General features: G+C 50.7%; 1 protein-coding gene across 2 annotated transcripts in view; it reads left to right on the top strand.

Annotated features, from left to right (window-relative positions):
* The first annotated feature begins 7,582 nt into the window (after positions 1 to 7,582).
* Positions 7,583 to 20,010, top strand: part of NCMAP (non-compact myelin associated protein) — a 36,664-nt gene continuing 24,236 nt past the window's right edge. Inside the window, exons 1-2 of one of the 2 annotated variants that reach the window (XM_046660009.1) lie at positions 7,603 to 7,652; positions 17,285 to 17,417. In XM_046660009.1, coding sequence (XP_046515965.1) covers positions 17,296 to 17,417 — 122 coding nt within the window. In that variant the 5' untranslated portion in view covers positions 7,603 to 7,652; positions 17,285 to 17,295. Of the gene's footprint in view, positions 7,653 to 17,284; positions 17,418 to 20,010 lie in introns of both variants that reach the window. The other variant, XM_046660010.1, reaches the window with a different exon arrangement.

Here is a 20,010-nt window from a genome sequence, read left to right as displayed (position 1 = left end):
AAAGCAGAAATCCCATTAGTTTGTTCGGGCTGCTATAACAAAATACCATAGGCTGGGTGGCTTACAAACAATGGATATTTATTTCTCACAGTTCTGGAGGCTGAGAAGTCCAAGATCAAGGCACTGGTAATTTCAGTAATTTCAGAGATGGCTGTCTTTTCACCGTATCCTCACATCAGAAGGGGTCTCTTGGGGTCCCTTTTATAACAGCACTAATCCCATTCATGGGGGCTTCACCCTCATGACCTAACCACCTCCCAAAGGCCCCCCTCTCCAAATGCTATCACATTAGAGATTAGATTTCAACATATGAATTTGGGGAGGGACACAAACATTCAATTCAAGCACCCATATGCCACATTTATTGACCATAGTGTAATAAAATTAGAAATTAACCATAAAAGGATAGAAAACCAAATCTAACCATTTGTGAATTCAAAACTAACCTTCTAAATATCTCTTTAGTTAAAGAGGAAAACACAGCTGTTTTTGGAAAACCTCATTTTTGGAAATGAACAATGAGTTGCTCACTCTTATGACCTGTGGGATGTGGCCATGGTGGCATTCAGAGGGAAATGCATAGTAGTCTTAAGTATACATATTTGAAAACAAAAAGGACTAAGTCTAAATAAACAACACGTTAACTCAAGAAGCTGGAAAAAACAACAAAATGAACCAGGGGCTTGCAGGAGAAGTAGGACTTTGACCAAGTGGGATTGGAAGGTAACGGCCTTCTAGACAGAGGAAACAAAAGCCTAAAGATAGAAAAGTGTTCAACATTTTGGGGAGCGAGTGTAGTTAGTTGAAGGTTGGGTATAAATAGGTGCATAGTAGGAGATAATGCTGGAAAGATCAGCTAAGGCCAAACTAAGGCAGGCCCCGAATGCTGACCCTGTGAGTTTTCTCTTGATCCTGAAAGTAATAGCAAGCGGGCATGTTGGAAGGTGGTTCCCTCGGCAGTGTGCTAAATGGTTTTGGAATTACTTTGATCTTGTGCCATGGCCTCTGAACCTGACCACTGTAAATTCTTCTGTGTTTTTCATCTGACAAACAGCAAAGGGCATGGCCCTGAGAACAAGTTTTAGTGTGTTTCCTGTTCGACAAGTGTTATATTTGGGGCGTGACGTGACCAATTACCAGGTTGAATGAGTTTGCTAGGACTGCGATAACAGAGGACCACAGACCAGGCTGCTTGAACAACAGAAATTTCTTTCCTCGAAGTTCTGGAGGCTGGAAATCCAAGACCAGGGTTGCTGTCTTCTGAGACCTGCCCTCCGAGGCTTGCAGACGCCGTCCTCTTCCTGCGTCTTCACCTGGTCTGTCGTCTCTGTGTGTCCTAATCGCTTCTTACAGGGTCACCCATATGACCTCGTTTTACTTTAATTACCTCTTTAAAGGCCCTGCCTCCAAATACAGTCGTATTCTGAGATACTGGGGGTTAAGACTTCTACATACTAATTTGAGGGGGACACCATTCAGCCCATGATGAAGGTTGAATTTGGCGTGGTCCAAAGCCTGGTCATCACCAAGAAGTCACACAGCTTTTCAGCCTTTCGATAAGAGAGACACCTCAGCCCACGGGAAGAGGGGAGGAGGAGCCGGGACGCCATGACATCCCTGAGGGGGCTCCCAGCACCGAGGGGAGCAAGATACTGAGCCGTGTACAGTGACTCTGGGCCTGGAAGAGCAAAGCGGCTCCGTCTCTACGGCAAGATGAGGCTCTCAACCCTGGTCACACATTAGCATCACCCGGATGGCTAGTGAAAAAAAAAAACAAAAGCCCCGTGAATGTCTGGCCCCACCCCAAGAGACCGGTCCAAAGGCTCTGCAGGGCAACCTTGACCTCAGCAGAAGTGTTTCAAAGCACCACGTGATTCAAGGGGGCAGCCAGCCCTGAGAGCCCCTGGCTAGAGGACGCTCAAGTTCCCTTCCAGCCCCAGGCCGTGACTCAAGCCCAGGCTGGGGTTCTCGACCCCCCGATCACCGCATTCTCTGGGCCTTCAGATCACTGTAAACACTTTCATTGAACAGTATATTAATTACTCTTTGTATTTGCACAGCCCGTGACTGTTTGACAAAGTAATTGTCAGAGTATTGACTCATTCAGTCCTCATCACAACCCTTTGGGGCGGGCGCTGAGCAGATCTCACTATTCCACCTCCCCTTTATTTTTCTCCAGAGCACTTACCACCCTCCAACAGGCCCTATGATCAGCTTATCTATTTTCGTTTTACCCCAGATAAGAATGGAAGCTTCACCAAGGCAGGGATTGTTGTCTCTTGTTCACTGCTGGCACATGAGCTGGCACTCAGTAAATATTGGTTGAATGAATGAATGAATGAATCATAGAAGAGTAAACTAAAGCCCAGAGAGGTTAGGAGATCTGCTGGAGGTCACACAGCAAGTAAACGGAGTAGCTGTTGAACTGCCTCTTCTCTGCCTGTGTTCTTTCTACCCTCGCTCTGGGTTTCCTAGGGTGACCGTGACATTAGGGTGGACCCAGGAGGTACCAGAGGAGAGGGAATTCAGCAGCTGAGATAGCTGCAGGTGGGCCAACTGCTGCCAGGAAGTGCTTCTAGAATTATGCTACACAAAAGCACAGCTTCCTTGCCATGGTGAGGAAGAGCAGCTTCTGCTGATAGCCAAAGGGCTTAATTTACAGCCTCTCATTTTTTATCCTGGGAACAGAAGTTTTCTCTTGTAAGTACCTGCAAATGATTTGTGCTAACACACTGAAACTGAATCGTGGGGTTCCTAACGTAGCACAAAAATGAGGAAGCTGCTGGGTAATTCCTGGGCTGGCTGTTTACAGTCCGGACAATCAAACTTTCCATGGAGCTGGAAGACCGAACAGCCCCCCTGCCATTTCACAGATGAGAACACAGAACCTCGGACAGACCATGCGGCTTGGTGGCGGCTGCAGATGCCTGACTCAGCTCCCCATCGCGCTCTTTGCTCGCCCTTCATACCTCCCAAAGGTGAAATGGGAATTAACCCGAATGCCAGACAACAGCTTGTGGGAAGGGGCACCTGCCTCCTCTGGATCTCAGCCCTGGGTACCACACAGTCCACGTTTATCCAGGGAACAGCTGCTTGAAAAATCGTACCGTGTGTCCTGACAATTAAGAACCATGACCTGTGAGCCTCTTGGCCATTGCTGCGCCCTCCTCCCCCTTGGTTGAGAGGCAAGGAATTGATGTCAAAATCACTTGGCCCCGGCATGTTTACTTCCCTTGTTTTTGGACTGGATTAATCAGTGTGGACTGGAGTTTGTCTGGCTCCATGACTCTCTGTGCTGGTCTCCCTCCTGAAATCGCATTCTAATCCTGCACAACATTTGTCCCGTTTCCCCAGCAACCAGCTCCAAAGCCATAAAGAGGAGATGAAGGCTTTGTGGGGAGAAGTGACAGGCAGCACCATCCTGGGGGGAGATAAACCCAGGTGCTCCAAGGCTGGAGCGCAGCAACGCCCTCTGCCAACAAGAATGGGAGGGATCACTCGCGGCATTCGAGTATTTTCCATTTGGAAAGAGCAGTTGTCATTTTTCAATCTCTCAGCACCTAAGAATCCATACGGTACATCTGAAACAGGGGTGGTTTGTTGGGTAATTTTATAAGAAATTTTCATTGCCTTATAAAACTATTTTATATAAACATTATCATATTTACAGGGAAAAGGACACGGAAAATCACACTTTATTTACATTCCCCTAAATTCCCTTCAAATCTTACTCAGTATACGGGCACGCATCTTATACAGTTGCCAGAGTTTGCACGTGCCATTTCCATGCTCTATCTGTACCCTCTTATGCTAAGACACTCTTGTGCCTCCTCTCCTCTCAACACCCAACACCCTGCTTTATTTCTGACACTGCTGGTCACCAAATGTGTGTGTGGGCAGGGTGGGGATGCACACACCAGGCAATTCTGGGACACCAGCTGAGTGTCCTACAATTTAACTCAATTCTGACATGATCCACCTGGAGATAGCACCAGATCCCACAGGTTAAGGGCTCAGTCCCACGAGACTGCCTGCCTCCCTCTTCAGATGCCAACCGAACATCCAGGTTACCTGTGCTTCTGACCGCCTGGCGGACATCAGAGGTTCCCATAATCCCCTCCTCCAACTCGATTAATCTGCCAGAGCAGCTCATAGAACTCAGGACAACAGTTTACTTAGTAGATTACTGGGTTATTACAAAGGATATTAAAGGATACGAATGAACAGCCAGATGGAGAGACACACAGGGCGAGGTCCAGAGGTTCTTGACCACAGAAGCTTCTGTCCCCGTGGAGTTTGGGGAGCAGCCCTCCTAGCAGGTGGACACATTCTTGTTCACCAACCTGGAAGCTCTCTGAACCCCATCCTTTTGGGTTTTGATGGAGGCCTCATTACATAGGCATGGTTGATTGAATCATTGGCCACTGGTGATCGATTCAACGTCCAGCCCCTGTCCCCTCCCTCGAGTCGAGGGAGGGGCAGCCCTGCAAGTTCCAACCCTCTAATCACTTGATTGGTTCTGGCAACCAGCTCCCAACCTTAGGTTCTCTAGGGGCTTTCCAAAACTCACCTCATTATCGTAAACTCAGGTGTGGTTGAAACGGGTTTGTTATGAGTAATAGAAGACATCCACTTCACCTGTATCACTTAGGAACTGAGGACAAAACCCAAATATTAGAACAAAAGATGCCCTCATTGCTCCAATCACTTAGGAATTACAGGGGTTTGGGAGCTTGGATGAAGACCAAAATACATATTTCTTATTATAAATCACACTGTCACATACACACATCTCCAGGAGTTGGAAACGCCTGGTACCTCTATTATGAAGCACAGTTGGCTTGGCCATTCTCCATCACTTGGAATTGCGGTCATTCCTAGTTTTTACATGCGGAATATCACTCGATAATCTTGTTCCCGATTGCCTGATGTGGCACCGTAGATGACCTGCTCCTGGTGTGCCCGAGGAATAAATCAAGGCCAGTGGGTCAGGTGGTTCTGGACTGGGACGACTGCCTTTGCCCGGCGGGGAGCCCCGGGCACGTTTCCCTGCCTCCCGGGACTCAGACTCTGTGGGTGTCAAACCTCGGGGGGACCTGAAGTTTTCCAGGTGGTGTCCAGCTTCAGCCAGAGGAGGACCGGTGATTCTGGAGGTGGAAGCCTGCACTGTCAGGGCGTGAACCGCCTCATCAGCAACAAGTGGCCGCCACTTGGCCTTCTTTGAGTCTTCCTACCCCTCAGCAATTCCTGTCTGCCCTTTCTCCAGGATATATCCCACATCTGACCACTTCTCCCTACTTCCACCGCCCCCCGCCCCCCACCCATTCCATGCTGCCCTCCTACCTGGGCTCCCTTGATCCGTCTTTCTCAGCCAGCCAGAGTAGTCTATTAAAAACATGGGTCAGACCAGGTCATTGCCTTTCTTAAAATCCTCCCACGGCTTTCCACAGTCCTTGGAATGAAATCTGGACTCCTCACTCTGATCTTTAAGACCTCACAAGATAAGATCTCTGCCTGCCTGTGACCTCATCCTGTCCACTCCGCCCTCAACCCCCACTCCAGTCAACCACACTGGCCCTATGGGCCTTCCCTTGGTCTGGAATGGCCCCCTGCACCTGCCTGCTTGTCCTTCAGGTCTCAGTTCGCCTGTCTTCTCCGGTCAGATGGTCCTCCTCCTTCCCTCCCTTTCTGAAGGAGCCGCTGCCCTCCCACCGATAATGATCAACCACAGCACGTTACAGTTTCCTTCGTAGAGTTTTTCACAGATTGTCTCTCTTGCATTACCATCTTGATCTTTTGTGCTTGGGTATCAGCTGTTGCCCCCACCTCCACTGGAAGGTGAAGTCTACAGGTGGGACAGGCCCCCACTGAATCTGCCCCACCTCGTAGAGTGCCTGGCCTGGAGCGAGCATTCGGGGGAACTTGAAGAACGAATAAACTGTGAGAGGAAGCTTCTCTCGAGCCTTTTTATGCTTCTGCCTCCCTGGGCTTGGCTCGTGGCTCTGACCCTAGCCAACTCTTTACGGGGGAGGCTGCTGAGAGGAAGAGGTCCCTTCCCAGATCCCTCACGGCAGGCGTGTGCAGACTCATCCTGACGTGGCAGCGTCCTACCGCTTGATTGGCCTGGGTTAAGGGAGAAAACAGAAGGCAGGTAGAGCCATGGATGACAGAAGGCTAAAGACCACCGAATCCCATGCAGGGGGACCTACCCAGAGATGCCAAAGTCCTCTTTGTGTCAGCATGTCCCCTTCCCCAGACACTACCACTTAGCATAATAATTGTCCCATTAATCCAGCATTTTTCAAGCATTATCTCATTTTTAATCCTCAGCACAACTATACTCAGGTAAGTATATTAGATTCATTCAACTGCAAGAAACTAAGTCTCAGAAAGGTTAAAAAAAACCTGCTCCTGCCTTGCCTTAGAAAGCAATGGAGTCAGGACTGGAACCCGAGGCCACCTGACTGCTGAGCCCTTGCCCCCATGCACAATGTGGCAAGAGCTTCTGGAAGCATCCTGAAGTGGCCCCATAGTGCCCCATTCTTCCCAACTCAGGTCTCAAGGCCGGAGCGCTCTCCCTGTTCACCTCCCTTCCTTCACGGCTCCTGCTCTGCTGACCGGTCTGCACCTCCCACCACAGGGAAGTCTTTGACGCCAAGGATTGTGTCTCGTGTCTTTGGGGAAGAAGTGGAATCACAGAATTATGCTTCTTAATCAACACTTGTTAATAAATACCACTTCAGAGTTTCCTATAAAAATACAGTGGTCTCTCTCTCAGCTCTCAGCCAACCTGGGAGGAAGTTATCTAGGCTTTGACAGCATCTCACAGGAACTCAGGCAAAGCAATAGGCCCATAGCCGACACTTTCTGGAAATAATTTGAAAACAGAACGAGGAAACCTAGCTGAGCTCTTGGTTCTGTTACCAACCTGCTGTATTACTTTGAGCAACTCACCTCTGCTTCCTGGGCCTCAGTTTCCCTGTTTATAAGAGGAGAGCGCTTAGGATTCCCCTAAGATCTCTCCCCTCTTTCTATAAATATTGATTGAGGACCTCCTGTGGGCCAGAGAGAGAGTGCTGGGCTCTGGGGACACAGCAGTAACCAGTCTGATGGAGGAGACCGTCCTTAATCCCACAGGGCGGAGATTTTGACACTTGCCATCTGTCAAACCTCCCGGTGTAACACTCTGTGATTGTCTAAACCCCAACCTGCCCTCACACTCTTCAATCAGATTAGCATAATCCTATTTTCAAGACACCGACACAAATCCCCTACAGCTCCCCTCCGCCCCGGTGTACTTGTAAGGCCCCTTCCTCCTCTCTTGCCCTCGGAGAAGTTCCATCTGGAAGATGTGGTCTGGCGGCTGAGCGCCCAGGGCCGCTAGAACCGGACTCCCCAAAAGGACCGAGGCCTGGAAGAGGCGCGAGGACACCACGGGGAGGCGCCGCCGCCCCAGCGTCCCGACCCTGGCGCCCCCGGGAGGCCCCCAGAGGCCGGGGCACCGAGGGGGCGAGCTCGGCCCCTCCCCGGAATCACCTGCGCCGGGCGGGGCGGGGCCGGGGGCGGGGTCCCCAGGCGGGGAGAGCTGGCGGCAGCGGTGGCGCCGGCTGGAGGCCGAGCGGGCGGTGGCCGGCGCGGGGCTGCCCGAGCAGGTAAGGGGCGCGGGGCGTCGGGGACGCCCGGGTGGGCCCAGCTCAGGCGCGGCGGCTCGCTGTCCACCTGCCGGCCGCGCTGGGCGAAGAAGAGCCCGGGGGTGGGGGCGAGAGGGGATCCCAGTGTCGCCCCACCTTTGTTGGAGGAAGCGCCTGGGGTCTGCGCGCGAGGGCGGTGCTGGGGGGGGAGGGGGGAGGTCGATCATCCTCAGGGGGGTTTGGGGATGGGGATGGGGATGGGGATGGGGCTTGCGTCAAGGTGCCCAGAGTGCTTAACAAGCTCCCCCGAGCACAGAGAAGCGCCCTGGGAACCAGCCTGCATTTGGGGGTGAATATTCGGGGCATCCTGAAAGCAGGTCGTTTCCTTGTCCCACCCCCCGCCACGCCTGCCCTCCGCGGAGGGGCCGAGACTCCCCCGGAGAAAAGGGAGCTGATCCCGCCAGCCAGGAGATAGAAGGGACTTGGAACCACTCAGGACCTGTGTTTGCTTCATCTGTAAAATGGGCCTCTCGACGGGTGGGCCCTGTGCGGAGGCCCCTCCCGGAGGAAGATCTGCGGTTCAGTGGAATGAAACCCCACACCAAGGGGAGGAACCCAGAGTTCTAGTTCGGATCCGCAAAGCCAGTAGACGCGTTTGGAGCAGCTCCCCGGTGGCTCACTGGACGAGCTGCTCCAGAGGAAGGACGCAGGGACGGCTCCAGTTCTGTGGTCTGGGTGCCCGGGTGGGAGGAGGAGATGGGTGTGTCAAATACAAGGCTGGCTTAGGGGACCAAGGAAGCCCTCTAGTCCTTGGAATCCTGGCCTTGCGCCCTAGCTGGGTGGTCTAACTTAGTCTTGGACCCTTCATTTCTCTATGGTTCAGTTTGATGTGCTCTTTAAATGAAGCAATTTCTCCAGCAGATTAGGTCAGATAATCCATATAAAGTGCTTAGCACAGTGCCTGTATATAGTAGGCACTCAATAAATATAAGGTACTAATTTCCACTAGACCAGCTCCTCGAGATCAGGGACAAATGTCTGTTTGGTTCACCATGATATGGTGCCTGGCGTATAGCAAGTCTCACTATGTATTTGCTGAAGGAATGAATGATGGCTGAGTATGTAGAACAATGCTTGGCGCATGGTAAATAGTCAACAAATAGGAGTGAATTTAGAGATGGCCAGATGCTAACTGATGGGTAAGGAGACAGGAAACAGTGCTCTAGGTGGATGCAACAGCACAAACATAAGCCCAGAGTAACAGATTTGGAGCACCCCCCCCCCCCCAAGAGTAACATGATAGTCATAGCCAGAGCACAGAGGTAGGGGAGGACACCCCAAATCCTGGAATCCTGAATTCCAGCAGCCACGTGGGAGTGGATGAAGGAGCTGGAACTCTAGGTAGGTCAAATGCCTTTCTTGTGTCCTCTGAGCGTCTACCCTAAAGTTACAGGGGAAAGGGAGGGAGGGGTGCCGAGAGACAGCAAAGGACCATGGGTGCCTGATAGGAGCAGATGATGAAAAGGGGATCCCAGGACCCCTTTGTGGGGGTGGGGCATTCTTCGCCTTGTCCCTGCTGGTCTCTGTGCTGGCTGGTGGTTAAGTAGCTGGAGCGGGCAGCATGGTGCCAAGTGAGCCAACCACTGGGTGTGTGTGGTGAGCCAGGCGCCCAGGGAGCAGGGCTAGAGGAAGGTGCTGGGTCTCTGGGGACATCTGCTGTATGGGCTTCACATCGACGGCTTATCCCCTGGGCCAGTTCCTGTGCTCCATATCACCGCTATGGACCGTGGCACTCCTGCCTCAGGCCTGGAGCCAGCGGGGTCTTGGAGGTCGAACTGCTCTAAGTAAAGCTAGGGCCTTAGCTCTTCTGACGTCCTGGCAGGCAGCCGTGTTGGGTTTCCATCTCTCTGGGGTGACCAGGACTATGTGAGAAGCAAAGGTCTGAAGTGGAGGTGAGAGACCAGGGGGAGCATATTGACAGGGGACGGGAGGACTATACCCCTCAAAAGAGCCAAGTTTGAAGCTTCTCCTTGTAGCACTCTCCGTAATTGCTTGTAATCATTTGTTTAATTTGCAATGTGCCCTTGACAAACCAGTCCCCAAGATCCTCCCAGGAGACCCGAGGGGAGTAAAGCAATGTCCACACCGATCCCCCCCTCACTGCTTCTGGGACACAGGGTGAGAGTGTCAGAGCCACGGGGACCCCTAATGGCAAGAGAGGGCCCCCTCCATCTAAAGGTGAGGAACTGGGGTCCCGAGAAGAGAGTTAGGCTCAGTCGTGCAGAGTGAGGGGAGACCACAAGTCTCCCAATTCCTGGTGCCTTTGTCACTGCAGTGGGCTGTGGAATCCTCCGGGAGTTGAAAATGCAGCAGGACTTCCTTTTATTTTCCAATCTTTCAATAAAACGGAATAGAGGGTTACAAAAAGCAAGGTAAAGTGGATTTTAAGTTGCCTGATAAACCCTTTTAGTTTTTTATATATATATATATATATATTTTATTTTTTTTTTGCTTTTTCTCCCCAAATCCCCCCAGTACATAGTTGTGTATTTTTAGTTGTGGGTCCTTCTAATTGTGGCATGTGGGACACCACCTCAGCATGGCCTGATGAGCAGTGTCATATCCGCGCCCAGAATCCGAACCAGCGAAACCCTGGGCCTCTGAAACGAAGCCCGCAAACTTAACCACCCGGCCACGGGGCCCGCCCCCGCTTTTAGTTTTTTTAAAAAACCTCATGTGTGATGAATATAAGACCCCAGATTACATTATGTCCACTCATTTTTTTCAAGACATATGATTGATACTGAAGAAAAACAATCCAAAATAGGAACCCGTCTAGCTGAGGCTGAACTGTTGCTGGCCAGAAGCGCTGGCGTTAGGATGCACAGTGCGCACCCCCTGCGGGGGCCTCCGAGGGCGGCCTAGAAGCAGGAGCGTGTTTGTTTCTCCTGGACAAGCGCCCAGCCCCTGCGTGCTGCCCCTATCGGTTTCCCCATCTCCATCCAGCAGCTTCCTGATGCGGCTGGCATCTGGGCTTCTGGCATCCCACGCTTTGCTTTGGGATCTGGCAGGATGGATCCCTCTTTGTTTTCTCTCAAAGGAATTCCTTATCAGAACTATAGATTCTAGGTAGGCAGGAGGAGGCAGGAAGAGAGGAAGGAGACCGAGCCAAGTCGAGAGCCAGCCGTGGCTTCCTGAACAGAGCTGGGGTGTAGGTAAAGCTGAGGGGGTGTGGCAGTGGGGCTGGAACCTCTTACGTGGTTTGAAACTCCCCGGGGGTGGTGGCTGCCGTTGGGCCTAAGGAAGGAAAAGAAGGAGTGCCAATCTCTAAGACAGAGAAGCCTGTTCTTCAGCCTGCTTCCAGCTTGTTCTGAGGGGCCTCCTGCCTGGCCGGACACTCCTGAGCTGTTGGGGCCCTCGGTGGGACTGCCAGATCCTCTGGACTGCTGGGGGCCTCGAGGAGGTGGAGGGGTGGCGGTAGAGGCATTGGCATGTCAGGGGTGGGTGCACCCTTGGGCAGAAGTACCAGCAGTGAGAATGGGGGGAAAAGCAGGGACGGAGGCCTCTGCTTTTGAGCTGTGGGATCTTGTTCAAGCCACATGACCTCTCTGAGCCTGTTTCCTAATTTATTACAGAGGATACTATCCACCACAAGCACTTGTAAATATTAGTTTCCCCGCCTCTTTAGAGAAACTTGTGTCTGGGGATCTAGTGAGCCAACCTTTAGGGCAAACAACCTCAGGATTTTCAGATTCTTCCACAGTTCACTCATCCTTCATTCATTCATTCAGTCAGTCAGTCGGTCCACTTCCTCAGGGCTGACCCCTGTCCTGGCGCCTGCACTGGGCATTCAGGGACAGCTCTTCTTGCTGCTGTTCGTCTGGTTTCCTGCAGACCCCCAGCACAGGATGGCCTTGCCTGGAAGCCCCGGCCTGTTCCTCCACCTGGGCTTATCTCTTCAGTCTGTTGTGCAATAAAAAGCAGTTGTGTCACTTGTTCCCCCACTGCCACACCCAATCCCATAACCGTCCTCCAGCTTTCCTAAGGTGTTAGCCTGCAGGTCACAGGGGAAAGAAACGGTTAACTCCTGTTTGCTGAGCGCTTGCTGGTGCCCACACAGTGCTAAATGCTCCCCAGGCTCAGTCCCTTTAACACCCACGGCACAGAGGAAGTGACTAGTATTATTCTCTAGTTCCCTACTAAGGTTCAGAGACATATGTAACTTGCTGGTTGTCACAGAGCTAACCAGGGACCCATTCTCACTTCCTTGGGCCCTAGGCATCCTTGCCTTTGTGGGCCCCTTGCTCTGTAAAAAATATTAAGAATTATATTTATGACTGCATTGGTGTATTAAAACATTGTCTTCAACCTAAAATTCCTTTTATTCTTCTGATCTTGAAAGAAATGAAAACATCTGTGTAGGCCGCTAAAAGTGTCGTGGGCCCTGGGCGCTTCGTCTCCTGTGCTCAGTGGAGAGGTCGGCCTGGAGCTGAGGAGGGAGAGGGTGGGATTCTAGCCCACGCCCATCACGGTGGAAGTTCTGACCTCCTCATGGTACTGCCCTTTAGCAATTAAAAAAAAAAGAACAAGCGAAGACCTGGGGTAAAGGGACTACTTATCCAAAATCCTAACCCTGTAGTGGTATTAACAGTTCTCTCTGGAAAATGGAGCTATTTTCCCCCCCACACCCCCTTGTGGCTTTTTGACTGAAACTTTTCTAAGAGCCAAGCCCACTCTATCCTCTTTCTGCGCAATTCTAGATACCCCACTTTGGCATTCTCTCCAGACATAGACCTTAAGGGTAACGGGTTTGCCCAGAGGACGAAAGGCGATTCATTTATCTTATAGAACAGCTCCAAGTTCCCACCTGAGCCCCGGTAACGATATCATTGGTCATAATAATGAGCATTTTCGAGAGTTCTCGGTGTGCCAGGCATTATGCCAGTCTCTTGGCATGCATTGCCTCCTGAAAGCCTCAGTAATGCAGTGGATAGATACTATTATCATCTCCATTTTGCAGATGGAAAAACTGAGGCTTAGAAAGACTAAGTGACTTGTCCAAGTGGTGGTGCCAGGATTGGGACCTGAGTCTGTCAGCTTGTTGTCAGAGCATAACCTCCGTGAGGGCAAGGACTGTTTCCCACCGTCTCCCCATCGCCCAGCACAACACTGGGTACATACAAGCTTTCCATGTGGAATGACTGACCCCGGAACCTGAACTCTTAACCTCTCTACTTTCCCACCCTCTGGGAAGCTTACCTGCTTCCTGTCCCTGCCCCAGTCTTGAGACAGTCACTCCCTGCCCCTCTAGTGCAGAAATTGGCAGTGACAGCGGGGGGGTAGTCTGGGGCAGCTCAGAGCTGAGGAATTGATCCATCAGGCAAGGCCGCAGGCATTCTCTCTTCCATCCCTGCCCCCTCCTGCCTCCTCCCCCGCCCCGGCCTGTGAAATCCCCCTGGAGGAGTCTGCCTCCTGCCAAGGCTGCTTCTCCCTGGGACTCAGAGGTGCAGCCTGACAGTCAGGAAGGCAGAGTGCCAGCCAGAAGGCGGTGGCCGTGGCGTCTGTGGTTTCTGCCCTGGGGCTCGTCTTCTTCCTCCCTTACGCCTGCCTTGGGCCCTTCCCCAGGGCACATTACTAGACAGATAGCTGGTATCCTCAGGGGTGCTTGAACTCACCCACCAAAATACTTAGACACCTGAGAAGAACAACTGCTAGAAAAGAAAGACAATAAATCAAGCTACATGTGCCACCTGAAGCAGAATTATTGGAGCAGATGGACCAAGATTTTAAAGTAAAGCATGATAATTAAACTTGAGGAGATAAAGGAAGAAATTCGTAAAATAATGCAAGAACAAGAAGTCGTAGGAGAGAACCAAATCAAAACATTAGCTAGAAGAATATAATATTTTTTTAAAAGAACACAATAGATGGTGTAAATATCAGGAGGGATACAGTTGGAGAATTAACTAGTAAAGAGGAAGATCAGCTGGAGAAGGCAGAAGGCAGCAAGAAAAGACAAAGTGATAGCAAATAAAAAAGAAAAGGTAAGAGATACAGAGAGGAGAAGTAGGAATCCTTAAAAGGAAAAAAAACACTAAAGTGGAGAATAGGAAATAATTGAAGAAATAATGGAGATTAAATGTTCCAGATTTAAAAATGAGTGAACTCTGTCAACTTAAAAAGCAAACTCGCCTGTTATTTTATCCTCAAAATATCTTCCGGTTTATCCAGGAATAGCCAAAAGAACTGAAATTCAGGACGTGGATGCTATGGCAAACCACAGGCAAATCCAGAAAACAAAGTTGGGGAGCTGCTTCCATACAGAAAAAGGGAGCAAGGGAGTGGCTGTTCTAAAGGAAAGTACATTGGGGGAAAGTAACAGTTCAGAGCAGAAACAGCTTCTCATTGGCTGAGCTGCAGTGTTCCTCATTGGCTGAGCCTTGGCGTTTCTCATTGGCTGAGCTGTGGTGTTTCTCATTGCCCGAGCTATGGCGTTTCTCATTGGCTGAGCTGTCACTGGGTAGGGAGAGAAATCTTCCTTCAGTAGTAAAATAGCTTTACTTTCTGTCCAAGATGCAAGCATATGTGTCTTCCTGTTTGGTGTAACCCATGCTGTAGGATAGGGCATGAGAGCTCCCCTTATGGGCCACACTGACTCCAATTTGGTTAAGGTTTCTTTTATTAATTTCCCCAGCTCAGATCAAAAGGACTTATAGAGCAGCCAACAGTAGAAATAAGGAAAAATCTTGGGGTCAGCCTAGTGGTGCAGGGGTTAAGTTAGCATGTTCTACTTCGGTCGCCCCAGGGATGGCTGGTTTGGATCCCGGGTGTGGACCTATGCAACACTTATGAAGCCATGCTGTGACAGGTGTCCCACATATAAAGTAGAGGAAGATGGGCACGGATGTTAGCTCAGGGCCAGTCTTCCCCAGCAAAAAAGAGGAGGATTGGTGGCAGATGTTAGCTCAGGGCTAAGCTTAAAAAAAACAAAAAAGAAGGAAAAATCTACACACAGATATTGCAATGAAATTGAGAATATAAAAGACAAAGAGGAAGACAGCAGAGAGAAATAACATCCCTTACAAAGGAACAAGAATCAGATTGACACCATACTTCTCAATAACAACGCTTGATAAAGGAAGTCAGAGTAATGTTATTAAGAATCGAAAGAAAAGAGCCCTTTCAATCCAGAATTTTAAAGCTAACCAAATTGTCATTCAAACATGAGATCATAATAAAAATATTCTTAGGCAAATAAAGCCACAGAAGGTGGAATACACAAAGAACCACACTGAAAATATTTATGGAGGAAATACTTAAGTAATAAAAGAAACAAATCCAGGAGATGCTGCAAGAGCTATGGGAAGTCGCGGGGATGGGTCAGAGGTCAGTGCAAGAAATAGAAGGAGAACTCAGCATTTTAGGTGGGAGAGGATTTTATGCACCGAATTCTTTAAAAATATTGGAAAGGCTGGAGGCTCCCCATACACTGCAGAACGGGCCAGATTGGAGAGCTGTGGTGCCTGTCTCAGGAAACTGGGAGAATCCAGGCTGCCTGGAACTGCTGAATTTAAGGGCACATGACAGTGGCTCTTGATCCAGGGATCCAGAAGTTGAAATGCTGTCTCTGCCCAGATGCTGGAACTCAGAGTCTGGCTACCAGTGACACAACACTTGCTCATCTTTTAAACAAACAGCGGGCCAGCCTTAGGCTCAGACACTTTGGAAGGTAACACTGTCTAGCTAAAATTTAATAACATTGTTGTGTTTCATCTAATTTATTTTGTTGTTACCTTCTATTGATGGCAAGTGGTGTTGGTTTTCCATCTTCAGAAGTGATAGAAAATTTCTGTTTAGAATAAACTGATAAATATTTTAAAGGAAGAGTAGGTCCAGGGATCTCAATGTAAAGTCATCATGATTGGTGCAAACACTTATTAAAAGAGGTGAGAGGTGGAAGAGGGGAACTGGGGAGGAGGGGACAGCTGGGTCTCACGATAGAAGAGGGTTAGATTGGCGTAGCTGGGAACAGAGTGCTGGAGTGAAGGTCACTGTGCTGAGTATCTGTTGCTGTGTCCCCACCCACTCCAAAACAGAGTGGCTTAAAACAAGTTACTATTGTTTGCTCTCATGGCTCTCTAGGTTGACGGGGCTCAGCCAGGAGGGTCTCACTTGGGGTCACTCACATGGTTTCGGGGGTCAGATACTCAGTTATCGGCCTGGGTGTTCAAGGTGGCTCACTCACGTGGCTGCCTATTGATGCTGTCCACTGGGGGCAGAACTGGGGCCGTCCACTATCATGTCTCCCTGTGGCCTTTCCATGTGCTTCTCACAGCATGGCAGCTGGGTTCTGAGAGGGAGGTTCCCAGGAGCAAGCTTTCTGAGGCAGGGAGCAGAAGCTGCCAACTAGGGGCTATGCCCTGGTCACTTCCGGTGTGACTGCCAGTGTCACATCCACCGTATTCTAGTGATCCAGCCAGTCAAAGGGCCCGCCTAGATCCAAGGGAGTGGAGAACTAGACCCTCTTGATGAGGGGACGGGCTGGGTCTCATTGCGGAAGAGCACGTGGGATGGGAGATCCTGCGAGGCCAGCTTCCCAGGGCTGGGAAGCACTGATGAGTTCAGGAGAGGGAGAGTCGCTCATTCTGCCTAGGATGGGGGAGGAAGGGAGGAGACCGGTGCTGGTGGATAAGACTGAGAAAAGTTCATGGAAGACCTTGGTTGCCAAGACAAAGGATTAGGGCTGTATTCTGTAGCCAGTCAGAAGCAATTGATGGTATTGGAGCAATGGAGAGATGCCGTGTGGAAAGCGAAGGTCTCAGAGCCTGTATAATTCTTTTTTTTTTTTAAGATTGGCCCTGAGCTAACATCTGTTGCCAATCTTTTTTTTTTTTCTTCTCCCCAAAGCCCCCCAGTAGCTGGTTGTATATTCTAGTGGCAGGTCCTTCTAGTTGAGCTATGTGGGATGCCGCCTGAACATGGCCTGATGAGCGGTGCTAGGTCCGTGCCCAGGATCTGAACCAGCGAAACCCTGGGCCGCCAAAGCAGAGCGCGCGAACTTAACCACTCGGCCACGTGGCTGGCCCCCCAGAGCCTGTATAATTCTAATTCCCTTTCTAACAAGTGAGTCCCCAGGGAAGAAGCTGGTGGCATCTGTTCCTTCAGTGTAGCATATCCCAGCACCACCATGGAGTGAAAAATGCACTGCCCCCAACCTGCTAAGCATTTGTTAGACAGTTGTCGTATGCTGGGTGCGTGGCCAGGCCAGGTGCTGTGGAAGTAATTCTACGATTCGTAAACCACTGGACTATCCTGGAAATTCCAGTATTTCTGCATTCATTCCACAGCTTCCAGATCTCCTCTTTGACTCCTCATGAGCCCAAAATCCTTTGCTACAAGTATCCTAGTTTTTAACTAAAAATTTATGGTCCAGGTCCAAGTCCAAGCAACATAAGAGCCCGGAGGAGGGAGTGACTTGTCCCTGGGTCCGCGTGGAGCTGAGCAAGGGGCCCTGATGGCCATCCCCAGAGTTCAGGGAGCCAGAATGCAGAGTTGTGTACATTCAAAGCCAGCCCATCCTAGGGCGTCTGCTGAAGCCCGTCTCCCCCGTGCAGCCTGTATGCGTGCTCAAATTCATTCATTTATTCACTCAGGTGCCTTCTGAATGGTGGACCTTGGGCTGAGTGCTGGCAGCATGGCTCTGACTGAGGCAGGTTTTGTCTCCCAGGGATCTCCTGGAATAGAAGGGAAGACAGACCTATCTACTAATTACAATGGTTTCACGTGGTGAGTGCCATAACAGAGGTACCTATGAGATGGTGCAAAGACTCTCAGAGAGATTGTCCTATCTGAGATGCTGGGGGGCCTGGGGCAGGTCTCAGAGGAGCAGGACACCAGCACGTGTCAGTGCCCGCTGTTCCTCGGGCGCTCTGCTAGGGGAGTGGCCTACATAGCTAAGTGATTTATGCGTGTAAAGCCCTTCCACGTGCCTGGTTTGCAATAAGGCTCAGTAACTGGCACCTCTTATTAACAATTCTCTCATTTCATTGTTTGCAACCAGGAATGAGGCCGAAATCCAAGCCCAGGTTACAGATGAGGAAACAGGCTCAGAGAGGTTAAGTCATAAGCCCAAGGTGACTCAGAGAAGCCGGAATTCAAGCCCACATCTAACTCTACAACCCGTCCCTCTGTCCACACCACCAGTTCACAGAGGGAGAGGATGTTCCAGGAGAGGGGCCAAACCCCGTCAAGAGTGTGGGGCCAGGGTGGAGGGGGGGGGGGGGCTCTGTAGTACCAAAGAGCTAAGGTGCCGAGTGTGTGGGTGCCAAGATGGGATGGGAGAGGCGGCAGGAAAGAGGTGGGGTTGGGGGGCTTTGAATGCCAGGCCAGGGTAGGGGAGCAGGCTTAACTCTATCCACAAAGAGAACTGACAGAGGGATCCTCGGCTCCCCGGCCCACACTGGCATCTCTCCTCCGTGAAGACTTGTCACCCACTGTGCACGTCCTTGGAGGCGGGGCTGGGCCTGGAAGGCAGGTCACGTGACTCCCGACCCAGCGCTCGCTCCGCGCCCAGCTTCCTCCTCGCCGAGGCCTCCCGTTCAGCCTGTGGTGTTTGCTCAGAACCTGAGCCCGGGGCAGAGAGCACAGAAATATTTATTTATGCCGCTGCCAACCTGCCTGCTGCAGGCCCCCGACGGGTGCCTCACGGAGAAGTTCGCTTATATAACCCCAAGTCGCCACAGCAAGGAGGAGAAGGAAATAGATTACAGTTATTCTTTTTTCTCAGTTTTGGACACATTTTGAAAACTGGATAGCTTGACATTTTCCTCTCTTCTTCCTCTGTCACCGTATTGACCTGGGGTCCCCAGGGATCTTGGTGGTTCTAGATCAGTCGTTGATTTTAGCCTTAATTCTAGTAAGACTGGGGGTTTGGGGAGATCGTCCCAGAGGTGGGGGAGGGGAGAGAAATGAAATATATTAAAGGGCTGGTAAGTGCTTTATCAGGGGCTTTATGTTCATTATCTCACTTTACCCAAACAGCAACCCTATGAAGGAAGTCTCGTTTCTTACCTCCATTTTACCGAAAAGTAATAAGGCACAGAGAGGTTAAGTAGCTTTCCAAATGGCACCCAGCAGTGCCAGGTCAGTCTGGCTCTGACGCTCTGCGTTTTCAAACACCTCACACAGAATCCATGATATAGGGATTCCGGAGGGAGCGGGGGCTGCTAGCGTCTCCCTGTGGAGGGAGATCCTCCACAGTTTAATCCCAGGACTTCCCTCGCATCTAATCTCCACTCTGGCCTTCCCTGGACTCTCGGCTCCACTGTGCTGGGACCTCCACCGTCCCATCCCCTCGCCGAATCTTAGCTTTCCCTTCCCAAATGTGCTCAGCCCCGCCCCCACCTCCCAGTCTCCACTCCCGCTGTTCTTCCCAGCTAGAATGTTGTTCCTCCCTTCTCTACCCTACAAAATCCCCGTCAAATAAGCAATAATAATAATAATCCTCCTTCGTTGAGCAGAAGCTGTGGAGTGGCTAAAAGCATGAGCTCTGGAGTGTTCTGCCAGGGTTCCACCCAGTTCCACCACTTTTGCTGGCTGTGTGACCTCAGGCAAGTTACTCTCTGCACCTCAGTTTCTTCACCTGTAAGATAGAGATAATGATTCTCACCTCTTAGGGTTGTTATGGGAAGAAATGAGTTATACAAATTAAAACTAAACAAATAACTTACTTGTAAAGTTTTTAGAAAAGTGTTCAGCACGTAGCACTTTTTAAATGTTTATTCTTCTCATCGAGCGCTTAAAATGTGGACCAGACTCTAAGTCAGATTCCCTGGGTTCACAATCTACCTCAGCTGGTGACTTTGGAAAAGTTATTTACCCTCTCTGGGCCTCAGTTTCCTCACATAAAAATTTTAAACCGTAACATGCTTCCCACTTAGGGCGGATGAAAACATCAAGCATAAAGGGCTTAGTGTAGGGCCTGGCACTGGGAACCATGTGAATAGAGAGATCATTAAATTATGAGGATACAGACCCCGGTCACTCTGACCCCACAGCACAAGCGTCTAATGACCATTTGGTGCCACTCAAGGCAGCCTGCCCTCTTCCCCGGCCCCCTGCTCAGCACTGTCTCCCTCTCTGAGCTCCACAGCCCCCTCGGCCTGTCCCATGTCTCAGTGTCACGTCTGCATCACTGTGGCCACCACACGTGGGAAAGCACAAGAGCACAGGCCTGTGCTTGGTCCCCGCTGGATGCTGCAGTTCAGCAGCAACTACTGCGCATACCGCCCCCCGACCCCCGCTCGTTCATTCAGCCGGTCACGTGTTTCATTCAACAACCGAGTGTTGACGCTGGCGAGGTGCCAAGTGCGGTTCCAGC

Source organism: Equus quagga, chromosome 5 (assembly GCF_021613505.1).
Source record: "Equus quagga isolate Etosha38 chromosome 5, UCLA_HA_Equagga_1.0, whole genome shotgun sequence".
Taxonomy (NCBI): Eukaryota; Metazoa; Chordata; class Mammalia; order Perissodactyla; family Equidae; genus Equus; species Equus quagga.
The sequence above is the reverse complement of the archived record's forward strand: the minus strand, read 5'-3'. Positions and strand labels throughout refer to the sequence as shown.